The sequence below is a fragment of the Penicillium waksmanii genome (assembly GCF_028829765.1).
Source record: "Penicillium waksmanii strain IBT 27052 chromosome Unknown utg000009l:1.0-4314994.0:1.0-4318279.0, whole genome shotgun sequence".
NCBI classification, from domain to species: Eukaryota; Fungi; Ascomycota; class Eurotiomycetes; order Eurotiales; family Aspergillaceae; genus Penicillium; species Penicillium waksmanii.
The window spans coordinates 1,132,004-1,154,856 of record NW_026643255.1 but is presented as its reverse complement, the minus strand read 5'-3'; the positions used below and the strand labels follow the sequence as shown (position 1 = coordinate 1,154,856).

Sequence of the window (22,853 nt, the reverse complement as noted above, 5' to 3'; positions counted from 1 at the left end):
ATGACGATTTACGTTACCCCTTTTTTATGTATCATCAAGCCAATCGTAGAAGGCATGGTATGTATTGAAACGCTATAAAATAGTACCCTAAATGCAATGCAATAAGTTGCTCTTTTCATAATGTGCCCCAGCCGCAGAATTTCCTCCCAATTCTCATTGTCGAGCCAACCAGGAACCCCCACACGCCTGCTCTCAAGGCAGCCTGCATGCCTCTCATGAGTATAAGTCTACCAGTATAAGCACCGATGTCCGCCAAGAGACCCCACCGAACCATAGATTCAGGGGATGGAGGTCTGACAACTGAGCTGTGGAGGAGGCGTGTGTGGCGAGATAGGAGTACGCCAGCGAACGGTGGCACAATGATTCGAGTGGGGCAAGAATGAGATTGCTCAGAATCGCAGCGAGGTGCGATGCAAGTGAATCCACAGGGTGAGCAGAGAGCAGAGTCACTCGGTGCGCATTGGACGACGGATACGCAGAGGGTGCTGGGATTTGAGAGGTAGGTGCGTCAGATTGCTCTATCACCTCGGATGAGAGATCTTGTGTAGCTGCTATAGCTGCTGAAGGTGGTAAGGGATGAGCATCAACGTGACTTGGCTCTTCGACGCCATCTGGGAGGATGTTTTGAACGACAGATTGCGAGATTTCGCCCGTGGCATGACCAATTAGTTCTCGGTTTATCGTTTCACCGTCCTCCACGCTATTTGGAAGTTCATTCTCAATCAAGTGCGCATCATGTCCAGTTGCAAGTCTCGGTTCTGCGGCGATGTTCGAAGGGTCATCTTGAAAACCCAAAGTTGGCGATTGTGCCGCTTGTTGCTGAGCCTGACTGAGAATCAAAGCCTCCAGAAAGTCGGCAATTGACCGACGATCAACAGTAGATGAGCGGTGCAGACCAGCATTGTTGGCCCCCAATCTCGGAATATGTGAACTTGAGACGGAAGCAGGGTTACGCGCACTTCGAGTTCGGTTGCCGAGCAATTCTAGTTGCATCGTAATGATGTCGGAACTCTGGTGAATCAATGAAGCCCTAACCCGGGGCGAGGTCGGGGGCGAGGTCTCCGGGGATGATGGACGCGAAAATAAAGTATTTGAACGAGAATTTCGTCGACCTCTGGATGTGACTTCGGCTTGTTGTGAGTTGCTTGGCAGGCTTTGAGTGTTCGAAACGGTCGATTGCGATGGTGCGCTGGTCCGTCCTATAGTTGCCATTTCAGAGAAAAAGTCATTGCTCATCTCTCCTGGAGATTGAGACATGCGATTTTCATTCGTTAAAACCTGGGGAATACCGAAACGCATCTCGCCATCGTCTAGACTTGCCCCCTCAGGAAGAGTCGCAAGTCCTGCTTGCCCAAGATCAATGGTGTTTCGACGCGGCATAGGCCCGGGGGGGTCTCAGTAAAGGGAGCTACGAGCCCATCCTCTGTGTGGTCATTTCGAAGCTGTACCTCCTCGAGCTCGTGCCGAAGTGATTCGATCGAATTTCTGAGGTTCTCTATCCTCTCCTGGCTGGAAGCTTCCATAGCTTGCTGACTAGACGCATTGCTAGAGAACAGCCCAAATAATGAGAACACCCATTCTCGGAAAGCAACAAGCTCACATTGCATATCTTGGAATAACGTGAGTTTAGCACGGCGAGCCTCTTCGTCTGCGCGCCGTCCTAAGGTTGGCACCACCCATTCAACCAGATTCTCTTCGAAGGCAACCCTGATTGACAGCTCATCCGCAAGCACCGGCTTTGGTACCTGGCGACGGATCAAACGGTAGATACGTTCTTCTAGCGCTGGGCGCAAGTAAAATGCATAGATGAATGTTAGAACCCCCCGGTGAAGCTAGCAAGCGCAAAAGGAAGCTGGCAATAGCAGGGGCAGAGAGGTCCGTTGGGAGGTCTGGAAGCCTTATAAGAGACTCCTCTCCAAAAGGAATGAGTAGTCGAAGGCTTGGTATGGATTTCGGTGGGATAATGGAAAGTGTTTGGAGAATTGAGTACATGTAGGCCTCAACGGATAAAACTAGAAGTGAGCTTCTAGCACTGAAAGGAGACGTTAGTATTCGTGAGATAATTGCCGAGGGTAGGAAATACTTACATGAAGTATGTAATTATAGATACCGCACGAACAGCCAGCGAGAGACTGCCATTCCCTGTGATGCTCACAACGTAGTCCCTGATCGCAGTCCATGTGCGCTTCCAGGGATTGTCGCGAGCAATGGCCAATCCACTCGACACCGCCCATGCGGGGATTCCAGCGAAATAGAACCCTAGAATCCCAGTTGTTCCTCGTTCAGATCGTATGACATCAAGCAGTGCAGCATGTGTGTAATGTCTGAACGTCTGTAATATAGTGGTGCGATTGTCAGTCTATATCTGGTCTCCGGGGAATAACGAACATCCATACCTGTATCCTTCCTGTGAGAGACGAAGTCCACCAGGACCCAAAGAAAACAAAAAGTTGATCAGCAGTGGTAATCACCAGGCCAAAGTCATTCTCGGCCGTTATCTGATTGATTCGTTGCTGTTCATTGGGAGAGCTGGCGCTGCGGTCCTCGCCACTGACGACGATTCCCATTGTAGAGAGAATGTCATTTTTAGCTTTTCTGAGTGCACGTCCGAGGCTTTTAGATTCTGGATTCACTGGATGTCCACGAGAGTCATATTGCTGCATATAGCTGTCGGCATGGATATGTGAGACTCTCCGCACGGGACTGGACGGGTCAACGGCAGCAGTCTCTGGTGGCTCATAAGGCGACCGGCCCTGTTATCAGTCAATAAGGTGACCATAATAGCGTTATACTGGAATACTGAAATAACAGCAGCATTGTAGAAAAGGGTTTAGACATATGGATTGTGTTGGCCTGGGAGCAGCTTTATGTTGACTTGCTATACCACCAAGCAAACGAAGAACACTCGGAGAAAACAACGCGCATACAGTAAGCCGTAAGGAGGCAAAAACAACAGTATGTCCAAACAGGATTCAAGAAAGTAAAAGCATAAAGGTCAAGCTTACCAAAGCTAGCCGGTTCAAATATGCCTGTCGGCCCATAGCGATGACCCCAATTGGATTCTCATCTCACAGTAGGGAAATGGCTGTGTCAGCTGTGAGACTACGACTAGCTCCAGGGGAATTGAAGAGAAAAAGAAGGAAGTTCGAATATAGCAAAGAGAAGATGAGTTGCTTCGAATGGCGCAGCTGGGAGGAAGGGAGACCACGTGCCGCGATGCTTATCTTATCGGGGAAGTGCAAATTGTGCAAACACCAAAAAAAAAGTCGCCCCGAGCTTTTCGCATCTCCGACCTTCAAGTGGGCGGCGTGCAAGGGCCGGTGATTATACACCATGTCGAAAGCAATCGTGAAGACCACCTTCGAGGCATCGAAGACCCTCCAACCCATCTACACTGGTGGAAGCACCGCGCTTGATGCCAGTGGCCGCATCTTGCTCAGTTGCGTCGGTGAAGATGCGAACATCGTTGACCTTGAAACTGGCGACCAGCTCGCCAGTTTGGAAGGAGTGAGTTGAACTGCGCTTCCGCTTCTGCTCGTGGAAATTTTTAACCAATCGTGTTCGAATAGGATGGAGAGATCATTACCAGTCTAGCCAGTACGTTTACTTCGAGGTTGCTCTAAAGTTTCGAGATGCTGATAATTCCTCTAGTCACACCCTCTGCGTCGCATGCGATCGTTTGCTCGCGTTCAATGACTATGCGCATCTATTCGCTTTCTCCCTTCGATTTTGACGAGAAAAAGACCCAGGTCATCGAGGCAAAACTCGCCCGCACCCTCAAACCCCACACTTCGCCTGTCGTAACAACCACAATTGACCGCACCGGCACTTTGCTAGCAACTGGTGCTGCGGATGGATCCATAAAGGTCCATGATATCAAGGGTGGATATGTCACGCATACTTTTAACGACCGTGGCGTAATTTCGGCACTGTGCTTCTTCGAGGTTGAGGTCTCCGATAGCAATGTCAAGTCCTCCAAGAAGTCCAAGAAGGTGGCATCTGGTGACGACGAAGATATGGAAGATGCCGACTCAGCAGTTGGTTTCCGGCTGGCTTCCGGTAGTGAGGAGGGCCGCGTCCGCGTCTTTGACCTTCATAAGAAGAAGGCTGTTGCCTCGCTCGACTCTCACGTTTCTCTGGTGAGAAGCTTATCTTTTTCTGCAACCGAAAACGCCTTGCTCTCGGCTTCCCGTGACAAGACGGTTATCATCCACGATGCTCGCACTTACAAGCAACGCCGAATCATTCCCGTACTGGAGTCCGTCGAGGCCGCTGCTTTCATTGCAGACAGTGGAGTGTGTGTGGTGGGTGGTGAGAATGGCAAGTTGAGGGCTTTTGATGTCAACCGCGGCAGTGAAATCACAGAGGAGCAAGAGGCAGGCGAGGATTTTGAGTCCGTCATTGCCATTCAGTACTCTCCGGGCATGTCTTTTGCCATGACTGTGCATGCAGACCAGACAATTCGTCTCCATTCCCTTGAGTCTTTGACAAGCTACAAACCAGGATCAACCCTAGAGCCATTGACCATCATTCGACGTATCTCCGGCAATGATGACGAAATCATTGATTGTGCTTTTGTTGGCCCCGATCGATCAATGCTTGCGCTGGCTACCAATACCGAGAGTATTCGCATTGTCTCTGTGGCACCTTCTGCAGACCGACCTTCGGCCGACGGTGATGCCTTCTTCGGTGCTGATGTCGCTTATCTGGATGGGCATGAGGATATCATCATTGCTATGGACGTGGATTGGTCCGGGCACTGGCTTGTGACTGCTGGCAAGGACAACACTGCCCGGCTCTTCCGTCTCGATCCTAAGAACTCGTCCTATACCTGCTTTGCGATCCTCACGGGTCACGCTGAATCCCTAGGCGCCATTGCATTCCCGCGTGCTCCCCCGCCAGTTGAGAGCGCCGCATACAATGACCCGGTCAACCACCCACCAGCTTTCCTCGTCACCGGCTCACAAGATAAAACAATCAAGAGATGGGACCTCGGAAAATTAACTCCTCTCAAGGATGACACACCTCACAGCCCCAAGGCAATTTACACGAGAAAGGCCCACGAGAAAGATATTAATTGCATTGATATCGACTCTACGTCTACTCTCTTCGCCTCGGCCTCCCAAGATCGTACTGTCAAGATCTTCGATGCAGATGAAGGATCAGCAATCGGCATCCTGCGTGGACACAAGCGTGGCGTTTGGGGGGTGCGTTTCTGCCCAAAGAACACCCCGGTCATCAACACCGATGCAGGCACCAGCACAAATAAGGGTATCATCGCTACTGGAAGCGGTGATAAGACAGTCAAAATCTGGAACTTGGCCGATTACAGCTGCCTGTTGACCTTGGAGTCTCACTCAAACTCCGTATTGAAAGTTATTTGGCTTCCTCCTCCACAAGTCTCCAAGTCACAGGTTGAAGACGAGGACGAGGACGAAGAAGCTTCTGCCCAGAAGGAAAATGTCCAAACACGACCCCTGGTAGCATCAGCCGGCGCCGATGGACTTGTGAAGATCTGGGACGTGTGGACTGAGGAGGTGCAATGCACCTTGGATAATCACACAGACAGAGTCTGGGCACTTGCCACTCCATACCCCTCAGGCTCTCGCGTCAACGCCAAACCCACTTCCTCCAAAATTAACTCGACCCCCTACGCTCTTGTTTCTGGCTCCGCAGATGCTACAGTCACCTGCTGGACCGACACCACCTCTGCCACCTACACCGCTGCCGTGAATGCCAATTCCGAGCGCATTGAGCAGGACCAACAACTGCAGAACTACATTCGCGCTGGAGCGTACCGTGAGGCCATTACCCTGGCTCTGCAGCTGAACCACCCTGGCCGCTTGTTGTCTCTATTCACTTCTGCCATTGATGCAGCTGACAACCCAACCCTTTCAGATGAGGAGCGGGAGCGTTCTACTGGTAGCTTGACCGGTAACTCGTCCATCGACGAGGTGTTGCAGACTTTGGATTCAACAAATCTGCGGACCCTGTTGCTCCGTCTTCGTGACTGGAACACTAATGCCCGTACATCCCGGGTTGCGCAGCGTATCCTCTTCGCTCTGTTTCGCTCATACCCTGCCTCCACTTTCGTGGAGCTCGCTACGCAATCCGTGCGTGGAAAGAATGGCGGTATTGCTGCGGGTATGAAGGATATCCTCCAGGCTTTGGCGCTCTACACGGAGAGGCACTACAAGCGTATCGAGGAGCTGACAGACGACAGCTACCTTGTTGAGTGGGTTCTTGGCGAGATGGACGGTGGCGTTGGTCTTGGTGGAATGATGAGTCTGGATGAGGGAGAAGCTGAGCATGAGAAGGACATTATCATGTTGGAGGCTTAAAAAAAAGCCTTGTATTTTGTGTATATTCATGGCGCCTTTGCTTTTGGGAGTACCATGGGAGTGGGATAGGATAAAAGCCATCTACTTTCTCATATAGATTCAAATTTCATGTCCATTATTCTCAAAATTGAATGTTTTAAGTGCCATATTACTAGCACACGTGGCAAACGGCCAGGGTATCTCTATCTAAGACTGTTTCTAACATCGTCTTCTCAATTCGCTGCACATGCCATATGGCTAATTCGTGATATACAAGGGGGTTGATTCGCTCGGGGCCAAATCAATCGTCCCGGCGACGCCGATGAGAATCGCGGTCACGGTCACGATCGTGTCGGGATGAATGAGACGAGCGGCTGCTATATCCATCATTGCGGTGTCGGCGAGATCGGTCTCGGTCATAGCCTCGGTCTTTTCGATCTCTATCGTCATCGCGAGCTCGTCGACGATCCCGGTCCGAGTCACGAGAAGACCGGTCATCCCTTCGTCGGTCATCATCGTCATGTCTGGAGCGTCGAGAGGACGAATGGCGGCCAGCAGAACGGCTGCGATCACGACGCGAGGACGAGGACCCAGATCCGGACTTCCGATCGGAACGTTCGTCATCGTAGTCCCTTCTGCGATAGTCCCGATCCCGATCATTATCGCGCCCACTCTTCTCCAAATTTCGATCTCGTCGTTCTTTCCACTCATCTGCCTCGGGCATGGACTTGGCCTCTTTCTTCTTATTTGCGAGGTCCTCCTCTGTGATGTACTCTCCAGTGTTCTTGTTCCGCATGGTGACAGGCATATAAACACCCTCAGTGTTACCATCCGCGTTCTCTTCCCCTTGTTTCCTTGATGCCTTACGCATTGCTGATTTGCCCCATGCACCAAATTCCACCTCTGCGCCCTTCCCAGAATCCTTCGCTCCAATGCCTAGAAACCCGGCACGGCGCGGCGGGACACGAGGCTCGTTGGCTTTCTTTGTGTTTTCAGAAGAGCCATAGTCGCCTCTTCCAATAGTCTGGCCATCCTTCCACCCCATACCTCGAAGAAGCGCCGCGCCGAATTCCTCGACCGGAATGGCATTGTATTGGTCAAGTGTAGCGGGTTCGGGTCGCGATTGCACATCTATCTTGAAAGAGCTCGACTCGTCATAGCGGCCGAATGCTTCGTCCTCCTCATCGTCGCACGCTTTCGAGGCTTCAATGACAAGATCTGATCTCCTTTCCACCTCGCCTGTACTCTCCTTTATCAAAGCCTGGAGCGCAAGCTGGTCGTCTGTGAGGGGCTTGCTTTCCTCCGCCGGTTTCGCGTCCTCCATAGGCTGATAGGTTTCTTTCGTGGGAAGTGTGTTCTCATTTCCTGTAGATTCTTTGGCAAAGCTTAAGCCATACGCCATGCTCGGTCCCTCCGTCTCCACGGCACCTCCTACGGAAGCTTGTCCATTCTTCTGCGCTTCCTGCATAGCTTGAACTTCGCGGGGAAGAAGGTTCTTTTTTCCCTTCTTCGTATTGACACCAGGCCGATCACGCCAGTTATTCTGGCTTGTGACCGGAATAACGAGCGGCTTCTTCTCATCACTAATTGCTTGGCCGTCGATGGTGATAGCACCGCCGGTATGGGTGTCGAATCCGGAGACTTCCTCGTGGACTGGGGGCTGCTCATCCTCATCGGAGGATTCATCATGGCCGAGGTTATGCGGCCGGCGTGGGAGAGAGCGGGCCTTGTTTGCTGAGGACTCAGGGCGACTGCGAGTCGATTGGAAGCCAAAGGTGGTTTTCGCAGATGGCGCTTTCGAACTGGAGGAAAGAGGAAAGGGCTTTGATCTACCGTTATTGCGGTCGCTAGGGGCCTGCGACGGGGGCGGCATCGTGACAGGCAGCGTATTTCAAAGTGGGTGTAGATATTGAAGGAAGCCAAACGTCAAGATTTACATTTGGTCTTGAAGCTCCAGCCACGGGCGGTGGCGAGGCTAGTATTTCGAGCCTACTTATGCGCTTGATCCAATCTAGCAAGAATGTGGATGCCTTCGGGCAATGGTCAAGCGGTCGTGATGACCACAACGCTCAATGCGAGAAGCTAAAAGAATTTTGCTGTTTTGAGAGGGTATTCTCCTTGGGGTCCCGGTTCGATTCCTGGATACCTCTTTTTCTTATTTTTACTCCCTACTCTAAGTACCCGGATATACTCCCGGATGGCACTCAACGTGAGAAGCTGAAAAAAAATCCGGGCCTCGATTTTCTTCTAAAGGGCATCGCTGGATGTTTCTTCCTTGGGGAGTCGGGAGTCTGGCACTCGAAATAGGAAGCCACCCCCCTCAAGCCCATCGCCTAGAACAAGACCCTTCTTACTAGCTCTACAATCTACCAGTAGAAATGGAAGTAGAAAGACTCGAAACTAATCATACAATTCATGTTCGTCAATTCCTGGGTTATAAAACCGACCCAGAGTTTTCGCCATCCCATGGATAATACATGCCCAAATCCAGATATCCAGCGCTGGTAATATTGGAGCCAGCGCTCTATCTGGTCCATTAGATTAATGAACACGGTGAGAGTTCGGACGTGAGAGGCAAGAGGACAACGCATGCGGTGGAAAAAAAACGATATGTGAGGGCATCGGAGGCAGAGAGGGTGTAAAACAGAAAGAAAAAAAGATCAGAAGCGCCGCCATCCTTGTCCACCAGCGCACAAAACATAGGCAATAAATCAAGATAAGACGGGTAGGGTCAAAAGGTATTTACAGTTGAAAAGGAAAAAGGGGGAGGAGGTAGGTAGAGGTGGTGACAAGAGGTTAAAGATCCGGGGGAGAAGAAATATGCCCCTTTAGCTGCTCGCTGTCTGGGCTGCTGGGGGGTGGGGGCTCTTGCTGGAGCCCTGCACCGCTCCCGCTTGTGCGCTGCCGCTGCGCTGGGTCTGGGGTGTTGCACTCCGGCTAGCTTGGGGAACGGCTCCGTTCATAGCCGGGGAGCTGGTGACATTGACGCGGTTCTGCTGGTTGGCCTGCGGGACTCTCATCATCGGAGAGAATCCCTGGTTTTGAGGGACTTGCATGGCAGGATTACTATTAGGCACGCTGGGCTGCTGAGGCGTTTGGAAGTTACCGTCGTGCGGAACCTGATAATTGTTCTGGACATTGCTCATACCACCTGCCGCTGCGTTCATAGCGGCCTGTTGCGACATACGCTGCTGTTGATACTGGTTGAGTCGGTCGGTGGCCAGCTTGTTCACTTGCTCTGCCGGTAGATTGGGGTTGGCCCGCTGAATCTGACTCTGGAAGGTGCTGATGGTCGGAACGACACCACTGGAGAGTCCATTGGGTTGACCCATGCGCGGCGACGGGGTGGACACACCCTGCGGCGTGCCGCCATGGAAAGACGGGCTCTGCATTCCGCCCTGGGCTTGCATAGCGGCCATGATTGCAGGATTGTTCGGTGTTCCGTTCACATTCGGCATGTTCAGATTAGGGGAATGGGACCCCTGCGGTGCGAACTGCTGATTATGGAATTGTTGTTGCGCTTGCTGAGGCTGGCCTGGCTGGTGGGGAACCGGTTGTTGCTGGCGAGACTGCAGAAGGCGCTGTTGTTCCTGAAGCCGGTTCGCTTCTCGAATGACTCGCGCATTATCAGGAGAGGATTGCATGGGAAGTCCAGGTCGCGCGCCAACTGGCTGCTGCATCTGATTTTGTGGCATCATCTTCATCGCCATGGGATTGGCTGGGAGTTGACCATTCACCGGCGTTGTCCCATTCGGCATTCCCTGCATCGGCTGTGGGCGAGCTTGATTAACTCCAACGCCAGGCGCCATCACAGCGGACGCTCCGTTCGGAGTCCCGTTGACCATTCCGGCATTTCCAGTATTAGGTGGCATGTTGTTTGGAGATCGGCCTTGACCGTTCATCATCTGCTGCTGCGTTTGCTGCTGGAGCTGCGGTTGATTCGGTACTTGTCCACCCCGTTGAGCCACAAGACTTGCTCTTTGCTGTGCGATCATTTGCTGTCGGTAGTGCTCTTGGCGTTCCTGCAGCTTCATCTCACGATCATACTTGAGACGACTAAATTCAGCTGGCGACGAGATGGGAGGCTTTGGCTGGTTTGCTTCATTTGCTTTCCTGAGTGAAGCAAGATGAGAAGCATGTTGCTGCTTTTGCAACATTGTCTCGCGTTTCTTTGCCAATTTACGCATACCATCCAGCAACGCGAGATGTCGGGAAGATCTTCTCCTATCCACCCGTAGAGGCTGGGTTGTCCGACGACGGATGGGCTGCTGCACCTGCCCATTATTAGCCGCCTGCTGCTGCTGCTGTTGCTGGGCAGCCTGTTGTTGAGCAAGAACTGTTCGTTGGGCCGATTCAAGTCGCTGATGGTAGGCCCGGAAGTACTGAGTCTTCGACATGTCCGCCGGTAGACCTTCCAGTCCTACCCATCGTTCGAAGCACTCCCACGGTGTTCGTCTCTCGGCTCCAGATGTGAACAAAGATGGAGGAGTCAGGCAACTTGAGATAAGGGACCAATTGTAGGAATACTCCTTGACCAAGCGGCGAAGTTCGTCGTCTTCGGACACTGTCCATTGCGAGGAGTGTCGTGATTCGAAAAACCCAACCGATGGCATCGGATGTTCTGTGGGAGGACGGAACGAATGACCAGGATGAATGCGGTCACGGATATGTTTGTTCTCGGGTCGAAAGAGGGCAACATTGTCCTGTTCTGGTGGCAGCTCCATGAAACGAGTTTCCAGATTAGATGCATACTGAGTATAATCGTAGCGGCTGCGTTTGCGGGGGCGCTCCTCATCATGAAACTTGATTTTGGTCGACGCGAACTTCGATACGGGAAGAATCTCCGTTTTCCAGGTGGAATCGGGTGGCTGCTTGAAATCTGGTAATTGCGTTTCCGGGCCAATCCTCAGTGGCTCATAGAGCGGAAGCTCGTCCAATAATTTCTCAGCGACAGGGTTCATTTCGAGGGAGAAATTGAATTCGTCAGATCCCAAAGAGAATATAGCTGCGGGGGCAACGGTGTCATGGATGTCATGTCTTGGCTCATCATTGAAGCCATCGCTAACTGACTCTTCTTCGGCAGATGGAACCAAGTCTGGGGTAGGGTGTGATGCATCCAGGGCTTCATCGCCTGCATCTTCGGAAGGAGAAGCCATGCCTGCTTTGGGCGCATCTTCTGGTGCTGAGGAAGGTGAAGGTATCTTTGCGTTCACGCGGAGCAGAGCCCGGTGTTCATCATCGCTATTCACATATTCCGCGCACCAGTCAGCGCAACTCTTCGCTGCTGCTAGTTTCCACTTGCGTTCCTCGCGGAAATCGGTACGCATCCATTTCATATGATCCAAAAGGATGTCCATATGGGTACCCTGCCGGGGAGGCTCCTGTGATCGCTTCATCTGCCGTAAAGGCCAGCGATTGGCATTCTGAAGTCCGTAGATACGGCGTAGTGTCCGACAGTCCATTTGCTCCTGGTATTCGAGGAGATGGTTGGAGGTGCTCAATGTCTTGTGAGCAGATGCCAGGAGAGTGTTAAGATTCGATCCTCGTGGAGGTGCATAGGCCCTGTTCAAAAATAGAGTAAAAAGATAGTCTTGCTCTTCGTTGAGTTTGGCGACCGCATCTCCAGATTCCGAATGAGCGAGGTCCAGTGAATCGGTCTTGTCTTGTTGAGACAGAGTCTGTTTTGGGAAAACAACGGTGGATACTCTGGTTCTCTCCTTTTCCCTCTCTTTTCGGTCCTTGAACCGCATCCGCGCGACACTGTCGGGAGAGGCATGATCGCTTGTAACACTGGTCTTGTCATGTGTATAGCTTCTGGATGCCTCACCAAGAATTTCGGAAACGGACTTATGGCGGATGGCTCCGGAAGAAACCCGGGTTGTCATACGCTCTGGTTGAGGTTGATCTGATTGAGTGGGTTGGATTGATACCGGTTTCTTGGTGGAAGAGATTTCAACCGCATCATCGGAAACCTGTGTTCCTTCAGGGAGACGCTCATTTGGTGAGATAGCTTCCCCGGACGCTGGCAGTTTCTCATCAGAGAGAGTTGGCTCAGGAACCTCGGTGCTTGTGTCTTCATCAATATCCATCTTTTCCGTATCTTCTGCAGCTTCAACGTTTTCTTTGATAACTTCATTTGACAACAGCCCATTGACACCATTGACACCGTCTGCTGAGGTCTGCTGGATTGATTGAGCTTCCTCCATTCGTAGCTGCTCATCCGGCGTAGAGGGAACCAAGGCCGCGCGAGACATTTTACGGTTGTGTTTCGGGCTCGGACGACCAATCTTTCCAGCATCAGATATCTCCTCTCCGGGGCTTGTGACAGGTGAGCCGGCCGTAGGGACAGGAGTATTATTGGAGTATGGGTCGACAGAGGACGCAGGAGAGAGGGGTTGTTCGGGAAGAGATGAGCCTAGGGTAAGAGATGGTCGTGAATCGGGCTTCTTTCGGGTATGCGAGTTGGGAGGAATTTCGAGGGTCGGGGTCGCGCTTTTCGCTGCAGATTTCGCTGCACCTGAAGAGACTTTGACCTCTGCTCCATCGTGATCCTGGGAGCTTAGAGGAGTCCCAAGCGCAGATGCGCTCGCCTTAAGGTCGACGCCGGTGAGCTGGGACAGCGCGGCCGGAGCGGCTCCTTCAATCTGTTGAGAAACCTTTGGTGAAGCTGCCGGTCCGGTAGCGTCGGTCGGTCGTGTAGCGTTCACTGGAGTCGATGCGACAGCTGGAGTCGCGGTGTCGGACCGGGTCGCGTCCGCTGGTCCTTGTCGGTTAGGGCCGGTAGGGATCGAGGGAATGTGGCCGTCGACTGTCGGTGGCGGCGTGATACCAGTGACCGATTGTGCCTTTGCTTCAATGGCTACTGCGGACGCGACAGCTTTTCTTCCTGGAGAGCGCGCGCGCGCGTGGGTGGGCGATGGTAAAGTGGATTCGTCGAAGTAACGACCTCTGTGCGATATGTGAGCAATGAACAATTAAGCCAAACAATAATTGCCCCTGGAATTTGCGAGGGCAGAAGAGAGGAATCTAAAGAAGGAACTCACTTAGAAAGGTCGTTGGCGTCGAGGAACGCCCGTTCTTTTTGATTATATAGTGAGTCGGCGGTCGCGCCCTGGAAGCCCACGGTCGCATAATACAACTCGGTCAGTTTTCGCTTGCGCGACAACAAACAGTTTCTAGGGCCATATTAGCGATAAATCCATCGAAACTCGACCCGGAGAGATCGATAGACAGTTTTTTTCGAATTAATACTTACGCGATCTCATCGTTCTTAGACCGGAGAAGCTCGTCGCGGAGCATGAGGTCTAACTTGGGAACACAGCATCCGATTAACGCGGGAAAAAAGGGAATGGATTGACCGAGGTCATTCAGATCGAAAAAATCGCTGAAAAGGATGGAATTGGATGTGGTTGTCGCGTAAAGCGATGGGAGGTAGGAAAGGGAGGACTTTTCTGTACGGGTTGACACGGGAAAGAAACCGCTTTCGAAGGGAGATTGCGTCCAGAAAGTGGTGGTCGTTGGTATTGACTGTAACCGTATGGTAATTGGTTACTACTTGCCCCTTGCCAGAGTCGTTCCAGTATAGGAGGAGAACATACCTAGGGTATGGTTTGTTACATTCGAGGTCTATTCTATGAGTATTGGGGGTATTTGATTGAATATGGAGATATTATACTATACTATTGAAGTTATTGAGCATTTTCTTTGAAAATATAGCCCAAATCTGCTCGAAATGCTGGCATAAGTCGGGTCATTGTATGTACAGGTCTAGTCGATCAGGAGGAAAAAATCAGACCAAAAATACATTATATCTATGTGCCCCTGCTGGGTAAACTAAGCAGAGCCTCTGGGGTAAATTTGGAGAATAAAAGGCTGCAATGTATCGTGTGCATCGCCTGGAGGCTGCTTGTGTTGCCAGCAAACTGGCGAGTCAGACGCGGCGGTAATGTGTAATTCACACTTTCAAACATTCCTCGAGGCCGCTTGCGATTAGATTGGTGCCTGAGGCATAGATCAGGCACATATTAGTTACCGCCATATGGCTAAGGCTATAAGGCATTAAGGCACCAATCCCTATCAGTCCGATAGAGACCGCAAAAAATTCCAGTTGGATCACGGCTCAACTTTTTTTTACTCCCCCATCAACACTATCACCTACACATAATCATGGTCAAGCGCAAGCGTACCGATGCTCCCAAGGCGGGCAAATCCACCGAAAGTCCTGCCAAAACCGCCAAATCAGCCCCAACACCTTCTTCAGCTCCCGATGCGGCTCTGACAGTCCAAGTGGTTACCGGTTCCTACGAGCGAGTGCTGCATGGTTTCACCGCCGGTATTCCTGCATCCTCCTTGAGCTCCATGAAAGAAACGACAAAGGACTCGGCCCCCTCCGTTCAATGCGTCGACAGCTTCTTATTCGAGGCCCATGGCTCCGCAATCCGCTGCCTGGCTCTCTCCCCGCTCCCGAAAGCCAACGAGCAAAATCAATCCGTGATCATGGCCAGCGGTGCTACTGACGAGCGCATCAACCTGTATTCTCTATCTGCTGCTCCTCCCGCAATCAATGATGACTACCCCACCGTGCCGACCCTGGCCGGAAACAAAATCCTCGAGAACCCCAAGAACCGCGAGCTAGGATCGTTGTTGCACCACTCCGCCAGCATCTCTAGCTTGAGCTTCCCGTCTCGCAGCAAACTTCTTGCCGGTGCCGAGGACAACAATATCTCCGTGTCCAAAACCCGGGATTGGACTGTGATCTCGACCATCAAGGCCCCGCGCCCCAAGGTCCAAGGCCGTCCAAGTGGTGACACAGCACCCCCGGGGGCTGAACCGTCTGGAGTGAACCACTTTGCAGTTCACCCTTCCATGAAGGTGATGCTGAGTGTTGGCAGAGGAGAGAAATGTATGCGATTGTGGAACCTGGTCACTGGAAAAAAGGCCGGTGTCTTGAATTTCAACAGAGATATACTACAAAGTGTGAGAGAAGGCAAATGGAGCAGTGGTGAGGGCCGCCGTATCGCCTGGAACCCTGCTGGTGAGGAGTTTGCCGTCGCCTTCGAGTGGGGTGCCGTAGTGTTTGGAGTTGTAAGACGCCCATATGACTCCCTGTTTTACATGCGTTTGGATGCTAACTATTTGCGATAGGATTCGGAACCCAAGTGCAGAGTCCTTCCCGAACCACGAAGCAAGGTTCACGAGATGAAATACGTTCCTCGATCTGCGGAGAACGACAAGACCGGTGATCTGCTCGCTGTGTCAACCGAAGATGGCCGCGTTATATTCTATTCGACTACTGAGCTACAACAGGTGGAAGACGAAGAAGAGTCAAAGATCCCCTATGCCACCCCGGTGGCTCAAATTGGTGGTAAACAGGCTGGTTTCCCCGGCCGTGTCAAGGACTTTACTGTCTTGAGCCTGGAAGGTCAGGCTAAGGACATTCGCGACGATTTCTTGGTTGTCACCGGAAACAGCGAGGGAATCGTGCGAATCTGGAAGGTCGATGGAAAGAATCTTGCTACCCCGAAGAAGACCAAGGGTTCCAAGAAATCCAAGGACACCGCTATTCCTCAGATTGGGAATCTCGTGAGCACTTATGAAACCGGCAACCGGATCACATGTCTGGCTTCCTTCATCATGTTGCCAGCAGAGGATCCATCGAACTTGTTCGACTCGGAAGAAGAGAGCGATGAGGAGGAGGAAGAAGAGTCGGATAGCGATGACGAGTAAATTGCCCATGGACTAGATACCCATTGTACTGTTAGAAACGGATGTATCCTTAAGGTATAAAAAGTATGAATGAAGCTGATTTAAAGCTTAATATTTTTCTAGCACTAATAACATGTGAATATATGTAGTAAACTACTATACTAGTAGTGAGTGTTACTGACTAGTCTAGTACTAGTGACTTTGTACCAGTACTCCGAGATGTAATCGAGATGTAATTAAAGATGATCTCCTGGCGGAGGCCGTCAGGGCAAAGATTTTCGATTTTCCCGTCCCCAATGACTCATGCGCACACACCATAAGAAGTCAAGGTGATTAACACCGTGAACAGCCAGTGAATTAGAATCAATTCAACAAAGAAAAATATTGTAGGCATAGAATTCAGTGTGCCCCGTGCCTTGTAGCCTCTGTCGGCCAACTGGTCAAGCACAGACACCGCCCGCTCGCTCTCCACTGCACAAAACCCCCCCACCATACCATTCTTCCATTATCATATCGCCCGCAAATTTCGTCCGGCTCGACTCTCCGCCCTCCACTCTCCCATCACCCTCTCTACCGTTCCGATACATCGAGCCTGTCGAAAGCCGCTGCTGTCGCGATCCCGAATTTTTTTTTGCAATATGGCTGCGAACGGAGACTTCTCGGATGAGGACCTCTCTCAGGCCGGTTCCCCCGTTGTCGAGGCTCAGAATGCCCAGGATTTCGACGACCAGGAGCCTCTCGATCAGCCTAAGAAGTCAAGCATGAAGAAGAGCGCTCCTGAACCCAAGCCCCCGCGCCCCGAGCTTCCTCCGCAGTCCGACCCGGCTACTCTGGATGTGTCTACTTTGACACCCTTGACACCCGAAGTCATTGCCCGTCAAGCCACTATCAACATTGGCACAATCGGTCACGTCGCTCACGGTACGTTCTTTCTACAATCTGCCTCCTCTCGCTTTGCCTCGTGACTCGGGTGTTAATTTTCAATCTCCATACAGGAAAGAGTACCGTCGTAAAAGCTATCTCCGGAGTCCAGACTGTGCGATTCAAGAACGAGTTGGAGCGAAACATCACCATCAAGCTTGGTTACGCCAACGCCAAGATCTACAAGTGTGACAACGACGCTTGCCCTCGTCCGACATGCTACAAGAGCTACAGTAGTGATAAGGAGGTTGATCCTCCTTGTGAGCGCGAGGGTTGCGAGGGCCGGTACCGTCTGATGTACGTACTGATTCATTCAACTCGAGGTTTGAATTGTGGGATCTGACCTGGTTTTTTTAGGCGCCATGTTTCCTTCGTCGATTGCCCTGGTATGTCCAACCCAATTCTACGTGAAGATAGTGAGTTGAGCAGATTTGCTAATCATCAAATACTCTAGGTCACGATATTCTCGCAAGTTCCTCCGTCTTCAACTCTCGAAGACTCTCGCTAACCGATTCTAATAGATGAGCACTATGCTTTCAGGTGCCGCCGTCATGGACGCTGCCCTGCTCCTGATTGCCGGAAACGAAACCTGCCCCCAGCCCCAAACCTCCGAGCATTTGGCCGCTATCGAGATCATGAAGCTCAATCACATTGTCATTCTGCAGAACAAGGTCGATCTGATGCGAGAGGACAACGCGCTCCAGCACTACCAATCCATCCTCAAGTTCATCCGCGGTACCGTCGCCGACGGCTCCCCCGTCATCCCCATTTCTGCCCAGCTGAAATACAACATCGATGCGGTCAACGAATACCTTGTAAGATACCAAAAGATCAGATATCGTTTCATTGCAGTTGCTAATGCCTTTGAAGACCTCCCACATCCCCGTCCCCATCCGTACTTTCGACCAGGCCCCGCACATGATGGTCATTCGATCCTTCGATGTTAACAAGCCCGGTGCTGAGATTGAGGAGCTCAAGGGTGGTGTTGCTGGTGGTTCCATCCTCAGCGGTGTCCTCAAGCTCAACGACGAGATCGAAATCCGCCCCGGTTTGGTCACCAAGGACGAGCACGGCAAGATCCAATGCCGCCCTATTTTCTCCAAAATCGAGTCTCTCTTTGCTGAGACAAACACCCTCAATTACGCCATTCCCGGTGGTCTTATTGGTGTTGGTACCCGCATTGATCCCACTCTTTGCCGTGCCGATCGTCTTGTTGGTTTCGTTCTGGGCCACCGCTCCAAGCTCCCCGCTATCTACACCGAGATTGAGGTCAACTACTTCCTGCTCCGTCGCTTGCTGGGTGTCAAGACTGCCGATGGTAAGCAGGCTAAGGTCGCCAAGCTGGCTAAGAACGAGGTTCTCATGGTCAACATTGGCTCAACCGCTACTGGTGCCAAGGTTGTGAATGTCAAGGCCGATGCCGCCAAGCTCAGTCTGACCAGCCCCGCCTGCACGGAAGTCGGCGAGAAGATTGCCATCAGTCGTCGTATTGACAAGCATTGTAAGTGATCGCCAATCCAAGCTAATTGCTGTGCATCAGATACTAACAATCTCTTTCTCTCAGGGCGTCTGATTGGTTGGGCCAACATCGTTCACGGTGTGACCCTCGAGCCTGTCCTTAACTAAAGCTGTATAGCTTTGATGACGTCTAGTTCCGAGGGATAATCACTTGGTTTGAGATGTGTCGCTTTAGGAGAACCAGAGTTTCCAGCGACCAAGTCTCAAACCGCCGACCCTCGGGCTCACGCTCCGCGGTTTTCAATCGCAGAAAAGTTTTACGGTCACGACGAGTCGGAAAAGTGATGGCATGACATTTACAGATTCCCCCCCGGTTGAATAGAGTGGAGGTTTCCGCAAAATCCTATACTGTCTCCTTGGTCAATTGTCCGCCTCGGGCACGTCTATGGCCCCCACTCGGAAGGGTCCAAATGACATGTCGGCAACAGACACGAAGGACGACTTATTATTGGGATATGATTCACGTGATTAAGAGAAGGTTTATTTCTTTCTCTTTTGTGTGTTCTAGGGAGTTGATTTTGAAGAGGTTTTCTATTTTACATGTTTCAACTGTTCCATGCGTGCATATTTCAAGTCCTGTGTAGAGATATATAGGTTTTGCGACTCCAAAGAAATCTTGGAATGTAGCCACATAAATTCGATTCTTTAGGCTATACGAAAAGTGGGCTAAGTGTTCAGTTTTCAGCAAGGGAATATCAACCCATTTGTAGTTAATGATTGCAATTGGCATGAGTTCATGGTTCCTAAACAACTTGAACTCCAGGGATGTTTCTGCAGGTGGACGTAGTACTACTAGTAGTGATCGCCGGGCGGTTCCAGGGCTGCGAAGCTCGTGTTGATCTGACTAAGGCGGCTCTCGCACCGGTTAGTTAACACCTAAGTAGCTTCTTTGATCACAACCCTCCCTTGACATTGTCGCGCGGTCTACATCATGTGGATTCTTGAGGTAAGTTTCTCAATTCTAATCAATATTGGACATTTCTTTTGCAAGGGGCCCCTCTTGAACCCATTTTCCTAACAACTGCACTTCTAGCAACTCGCGCGTCTTCTCGACAGGCCGCTCTTCCCTTGGAAGAACGTCCTCGTTGGCTTCTCCGTCGGCCAGTTCGTTCTGGAGGGCCTTCTGACCCTTCGTCAATATAAGGTGCTTCAGCGTACCAAGGCCCCCAAGGTTCTGGAGGGAGAGGTTACCCAGAAGGTCTATGATCAGAGTCAGGTAGGGCTATTCGAGCTTGAAAGAGTAATGAAACACTCACTAATAAACAATTCTAAATCCAGGCTTATGGTCGCGCAAAGGCCAAGTTCAGCATCTTTTCCGGTCTCTACGGTCAAATCCAAAATCTTGCTTTCATCTACGGCGATGTTCTTCCCAAACTCTGGAGCGTTAGCGGCTTGCTGCTCGCGCAGTATCTCCCCGGTCGGTTCCAAGGCGAAATCTCGCAGACACTCGTATTCATCTTCGGTTTCAATATCCTCAGCACTATCCTCACGCTCCCGGTCTCATATTACCAGACCTTCGTGCTTGAGGAGAAGTTCGGTTTCAACAAGCAGACTGTTGGTCTCTGGGTTACGGATATGCTCAAGGGCCAGATGCTGGGCATAGTTCTCGGAGCTCCCATCATCAGTGCCATTCTCAAGATTGTCCAGACGACTGGAAACTCGTTCTTCTACTATCTGTGGCTCTTCGGTGTCTTCCTCCAGGTGTTTGCGATTACTATTTACCCCATCGTTATTCTGCCGCTGTTCAACAAGCTGTCCCCTCTCCAGCCCGGTGAAATTAAGACTGGTGTCGAGAAGCTTGCCGAGAAGCTGAAATTCCCGCTTTCAGAGCTGCACGTCATCGATGGTAGCAAGCGCAGTGCCCACTCCAACGCCTACTTCTATGGTCTCCCCTGGAAGAAGCACATTGTCATCTACGACACCCTTCTTGAGAAGAGCGAGCCACAAGAGGTGGTTGCTGTGCTGGCCCATGAGCTTGGCCACTGGAAACTCAGCCACACCACCAAGCTCTTCGGGATTGCCCAGTTCCACATGTTCTATATTTTCTCTCTCTTCTCGGTCTTCGTCAACAACAAGTCTCTTTACCAGTCCTTCGGCTTCATCAAGGAGCAGCCCATCATGATTGGATTCCTTCTGTTTTCCGATGCTCTTGCTCCCATGGATGCCATTGTCAAGCTGTTGATGAACATCCTGAGCCGCAAGTTCGAGTTTGAAGCTGGTGTGTTACCCCAAATGATATTATCTACTCCCTCAATACTGATCTAATTTATTCTGCAGATGAATTTGCCCAAGGCCTCGGATTCTCTGATGAGCTTGCTGCCTCTCTCCTCAAGCTGCAGATCCAAAACCTGAGCACCATGGACGCTGACCGGTTGTACGCCAGCTACCACTACTCACACCCAATCCTGACCGAGCGTCTTGCTGCCCTTGGCTGGCAGGGTGGAAAGGTCACCAGCTCCAAGGCCGAGGATAGCGAAAAGCCCGTCAAGGCCGCTGACCGCGAGCTTTAAATCGGTGGTTGCTTCATTGGTAATGGCCAACTCGCAATTATTAAAATTTACGTCGAAGTTGGGGGCGGAGCAGATGATGGAGGCTCAGTAGAGCAAGAGGCTCGAGGATTCCATTGAGCTGGATTGAGAAAATGGACGCTTTCAAATATCTATCAATACAACTTTTTTCTTTTCTAAAAAGACACTTTTGTCTAGACATGAAATGCATGCAGATATACAGGAAGCAAGCGAGCTTCAATAGCCGTGGCTATAAGTCGAACACCATAAAAGGCGACAGGGACGAAAGCAGAAAATAAAACAGTAGAAAAAACTCCAGCCCGATGCAACAACGCCCATGGCTCAAACAGATCCAAAACAAGACAATCAATCCGAGTCATCGTCCTTCTTGTTCTTGGCCTTCTTCTCGGCCTGTCGTCGCTCCTTCTTCAAGCGCTTGCGCTCTTCCTTATCAATGCCAGACTGATCTTGCTCCTGCTCCTGGAAGGCCTCAGCCTCGGTTTCGAATTCGGTATCCTTCATCTCAAGATCATTGTCGTCGTTCTCGTCCTGGTTTTCGTTCGCAGTCACACCAGCGGCAACATCCAGGTAATCTTCGCCAGGGTTGTTCTTGGCAACGGTCAAATCCCGTCCAAGGACCTCACCAGCCAGACCGGCTTGCACACGCTTCAGATTGTGGAGAATGAGGTTTGGCGCCGCGGCGGTGGTGCGGGAAACGGGACCATGTTCGCTGATGCTGGCATTGGGCTGTAGAGCTGGGTCTTGAGCTGCGCGGTCCAAGTAGGCGGCTAGGAAATCGTGTGCGGCGGATTGACTGATTGACTTGGTGCTTTGCACAGTGGTCGGAGGGAGAGATGAGGGGCCTTGGGCGGACATTTTTTTTTATGGATAATGGCCTGCAATGGCCGGTTGATCGAGTTCGAAGGGTTTGCTGAAGACCGGTGATTTGTCGTCTGGAGTTTGCGCTTTTTACTGCAAGCCTAAGACCAAAGAGAGTCTTTGGTTAAATCAATTGGGAGTTGCTCGGCGCATCGCAACAAAAAAGTTTCGGTGGCGCTAGTCCGAATCGGGTATCATATACTCGCCCATTAAAGGTGCAGTGTAGACAATATCTTCGCAAGAGAATATCATAAAACAGGAGAATTGGAATGATCACATTTCTAATTTAGCCCATATTCGTTTTCGAGCCCATAACCAATTTATAATAGCATGCTGTTGCTCTACAGTATTATCTAGGCGGACCCGCGCCTGCGGCTCCGCGCTTAATTTTCTTTCAACTTCCCGACACCGCGCCGTGAGCATCACTAAAGCCTTCCCAGCCTATCCTCAACCCCAACGACACCCGAGTTAACCCTCCTTTTCAAAATTCGGGCCATCATAATGCTTGGTTTTCGCTGCAGGGCTGTGCCCTCCATCCGGGCCGCTGTGTCCACTCCCCGGTCCCTGGTGAACAGGTACGCATGAACTCTCCGCAACATCAAATACCCCAAGCACGGCACTAACGAAAGCCCTCCACTCCAGTGCTAGCCCATTCACACTCCAGACCAAGGCCACCAACTCTGCAATCGTCTCCGCCAGATCTTTCTCCTCTTCTCTTTTCTCCACGCCGGTCCGCCCCCAACAACTACAGACCTTCTCCCGACTCCCGTCCACAAGCACTCCCACCACCCTCTCCTCGGTGTCCTCGCTGCTTTCCCAGCAATCACAACAAAGCCGTGCCTTCTCGGCAACCGCACACCTTGGCGTGAAACGCAACACATTCAACCCCTCGCGACGAGTACAGAAGCGACGTTCCGGATTCCTGGCCCGGAACAAGTCCCAGAAGGGTCGTCTTGTCCTGATCCGGCGGCGTCTTAGGGGACGCAAGGCTATGAGCTGGTAA

At 51.4% G+C, this 22,853-nt stretch overlaps 9 protein-coding genes across 9 annotated transcripts; 5 read left to right on the top strand and 4 right to left on the bottom strand.

The window, feature by feature from the left end:
- Positions 1-213: 213 nt before the first annotated feature.
- Positions 214-3,041, bottom strand: N7481_010795 (uncharacterized protein; the record flags this gene model as incomplete). Its single annotated transcript, XM_057270014.1, has 7 exons — positions 214-983; positions 1,036-1,189; positions 1,317-1,783; positions 1,821-2,032; positions 2,088-2,332; positions 2,397-2,753; positions 3,006-3,041. The coding sequence occupies 7 exons, from the start codon at positions 3,039-3,041 to the stop codon at positions 214-216; spliced, it is 2,241 nt and encodes a 746-aa protein (XP_057117188.1).
- Positions 3,042-3,333: 292 nt separating this feature from the next.
- N7481_010794 (U3 snoRNA-associated protein UTP13) lies at positions 3,334-6,341 on the top strand (the record flags this gene model as incomplete). The annotated part of the gene is made up of 3 exons (XM_057270013.1): positions 3,334-3,507; positions 3,570-3,597; positions 3,652-6,341. The coding sequence occupies 3 exons, from the start codon at positions 3,334-3,336 to the stop codon at positions 6,339-6,341; spliced, it is 2,892 nt and encodes a 963-aa protein (XP_057117187.1).
- A 280-nt stretch (positions 6,342-6,621) lies between these two features.
- spp2 (spliceosome ATPase-activating subunit SPP2) lies at positions 6,622-8,193 on the bottom strand (the record flags this gene model as incomplete). The annotated part of the gene is made up of 1 exon (XM_057270012.1): positions 6,622-8,193. One exon carries the CDS (start codon positions 8,191-8,193, stop codon positions 6,622-6,624), a length of 1,572 nt encoding a protein of 523 aa, XP_057117186.1.
- Positions 8,194-9,148: 955 nt separating this feature from the next.
- eaf1 (MYB and HSA domain protein) lies at positions 9,149-13,619 on the bottom strand (the record flags this gene model as incomplete). The annotated part of the gene is made up of 3 exons (XM_057270011.1): positions 9,149-13,268; positions 13,364-13,495; positions 13,576-13,619. 3 exons carry the CDS (start codon positions 13,617-13,619, stop codon positions 9,149-9,151), a joined length of 4,296 nt encoding a protein of 1,431 aa, XP_057117185.1.
- Positions 13,620-14,486: 867 nt separating this feature from the next.
- N7481_010791 (putative 60S ribosome biogenesis protein Mak11) lies at positions 14,487-16,046 on the top strand (the record flags this gene model as incomplete). The annotated part of the gene is made up of 2 exons (XM_057270010.1): positions 14,487-15,404; positions 15,465-16,046. 2 exons carry the CDS (start codon positions 14,487-14,489, stop codon positions 16,044-16,046), a joined length of 1,500 nt encoding a protein of 499 aa, XP_057117184.1.
- Positions 16,047-16,663: 617 nt separating this feature from the next.
- N7481_010790 (translation initiation factor eIF2 subunit gamma) lies at positions 16,664-18,572 on the top strand (the record flags this gene model as incomplete). Its single annotated transcript, XM_057270009.1, has 6 exons — positions 16,664-16,946; positions 17,021-17,243; positions 17,304-17,362; positions 17,487-17,761; positions 17,817-18,447; positions 18,511-18,572. 6 exons carry the CDS (start codon positions 16,664-16,666, stop codon positions 18,570-18,572), a joined length of 1,533 nt encoding a protein of 510 aa, XP_057117183.1.
- An 823-nt stretch (positions 18,573-19,395) lies between these two features.
- On the top strand, positions 19,396-20,974 carry N7481_010789 (zinc metalloprotease; the record flags this gene model as incomplete). The annotated part of the gene is made up of 4 exons (XM_057270008.1): positions 19,396-19,410; positions 19,498-19,680; positions 19,743-20,682; positions 20,742-20,974. 4 exons carry the CDS (start codon positions 19,396-19,398, stop codon positions 20,972-20,974), a joined length of 1,371 nt encoding a protein of 456 aa, XP_057117182.1.
- Positions 20,975-21,337: 363 nt separating this feature from the next.
- N7481_010788 (uncharacterized protein) lies at positions 21,338-21,847 on the bottom strand (the record flags this gene model as incomplete). Its single annotated transcript, XM_057270007.1, has 1 exon — positions 21,338-21,847. One exon carries the CDS (start codon positions 21,845-21,847, stop codon positions 21,338-21,340), a length of 510 nt encoding a protein of 169 aa, XP_057117181.1.
- A 504-nt stretch (positions 21,848-22,351) lies between these two features.
- N7481_010787 (mitochondrial 54S ribosomal protein bL34m) lies at positions 22,352-22,853 on the top strand (the record flags this gene model as incomplete). The annotated part of the gene is made up of 2 exons (XM_057270006.1): positions 22,352-22,425; positions 22,493-22,853. 2 exons carry the CDS (start codon positions 22,352-22,354, stop codon positions 22,851-22,853), a joined length of 435 nt encoding a protein of 144 aa, XP_057117180.1.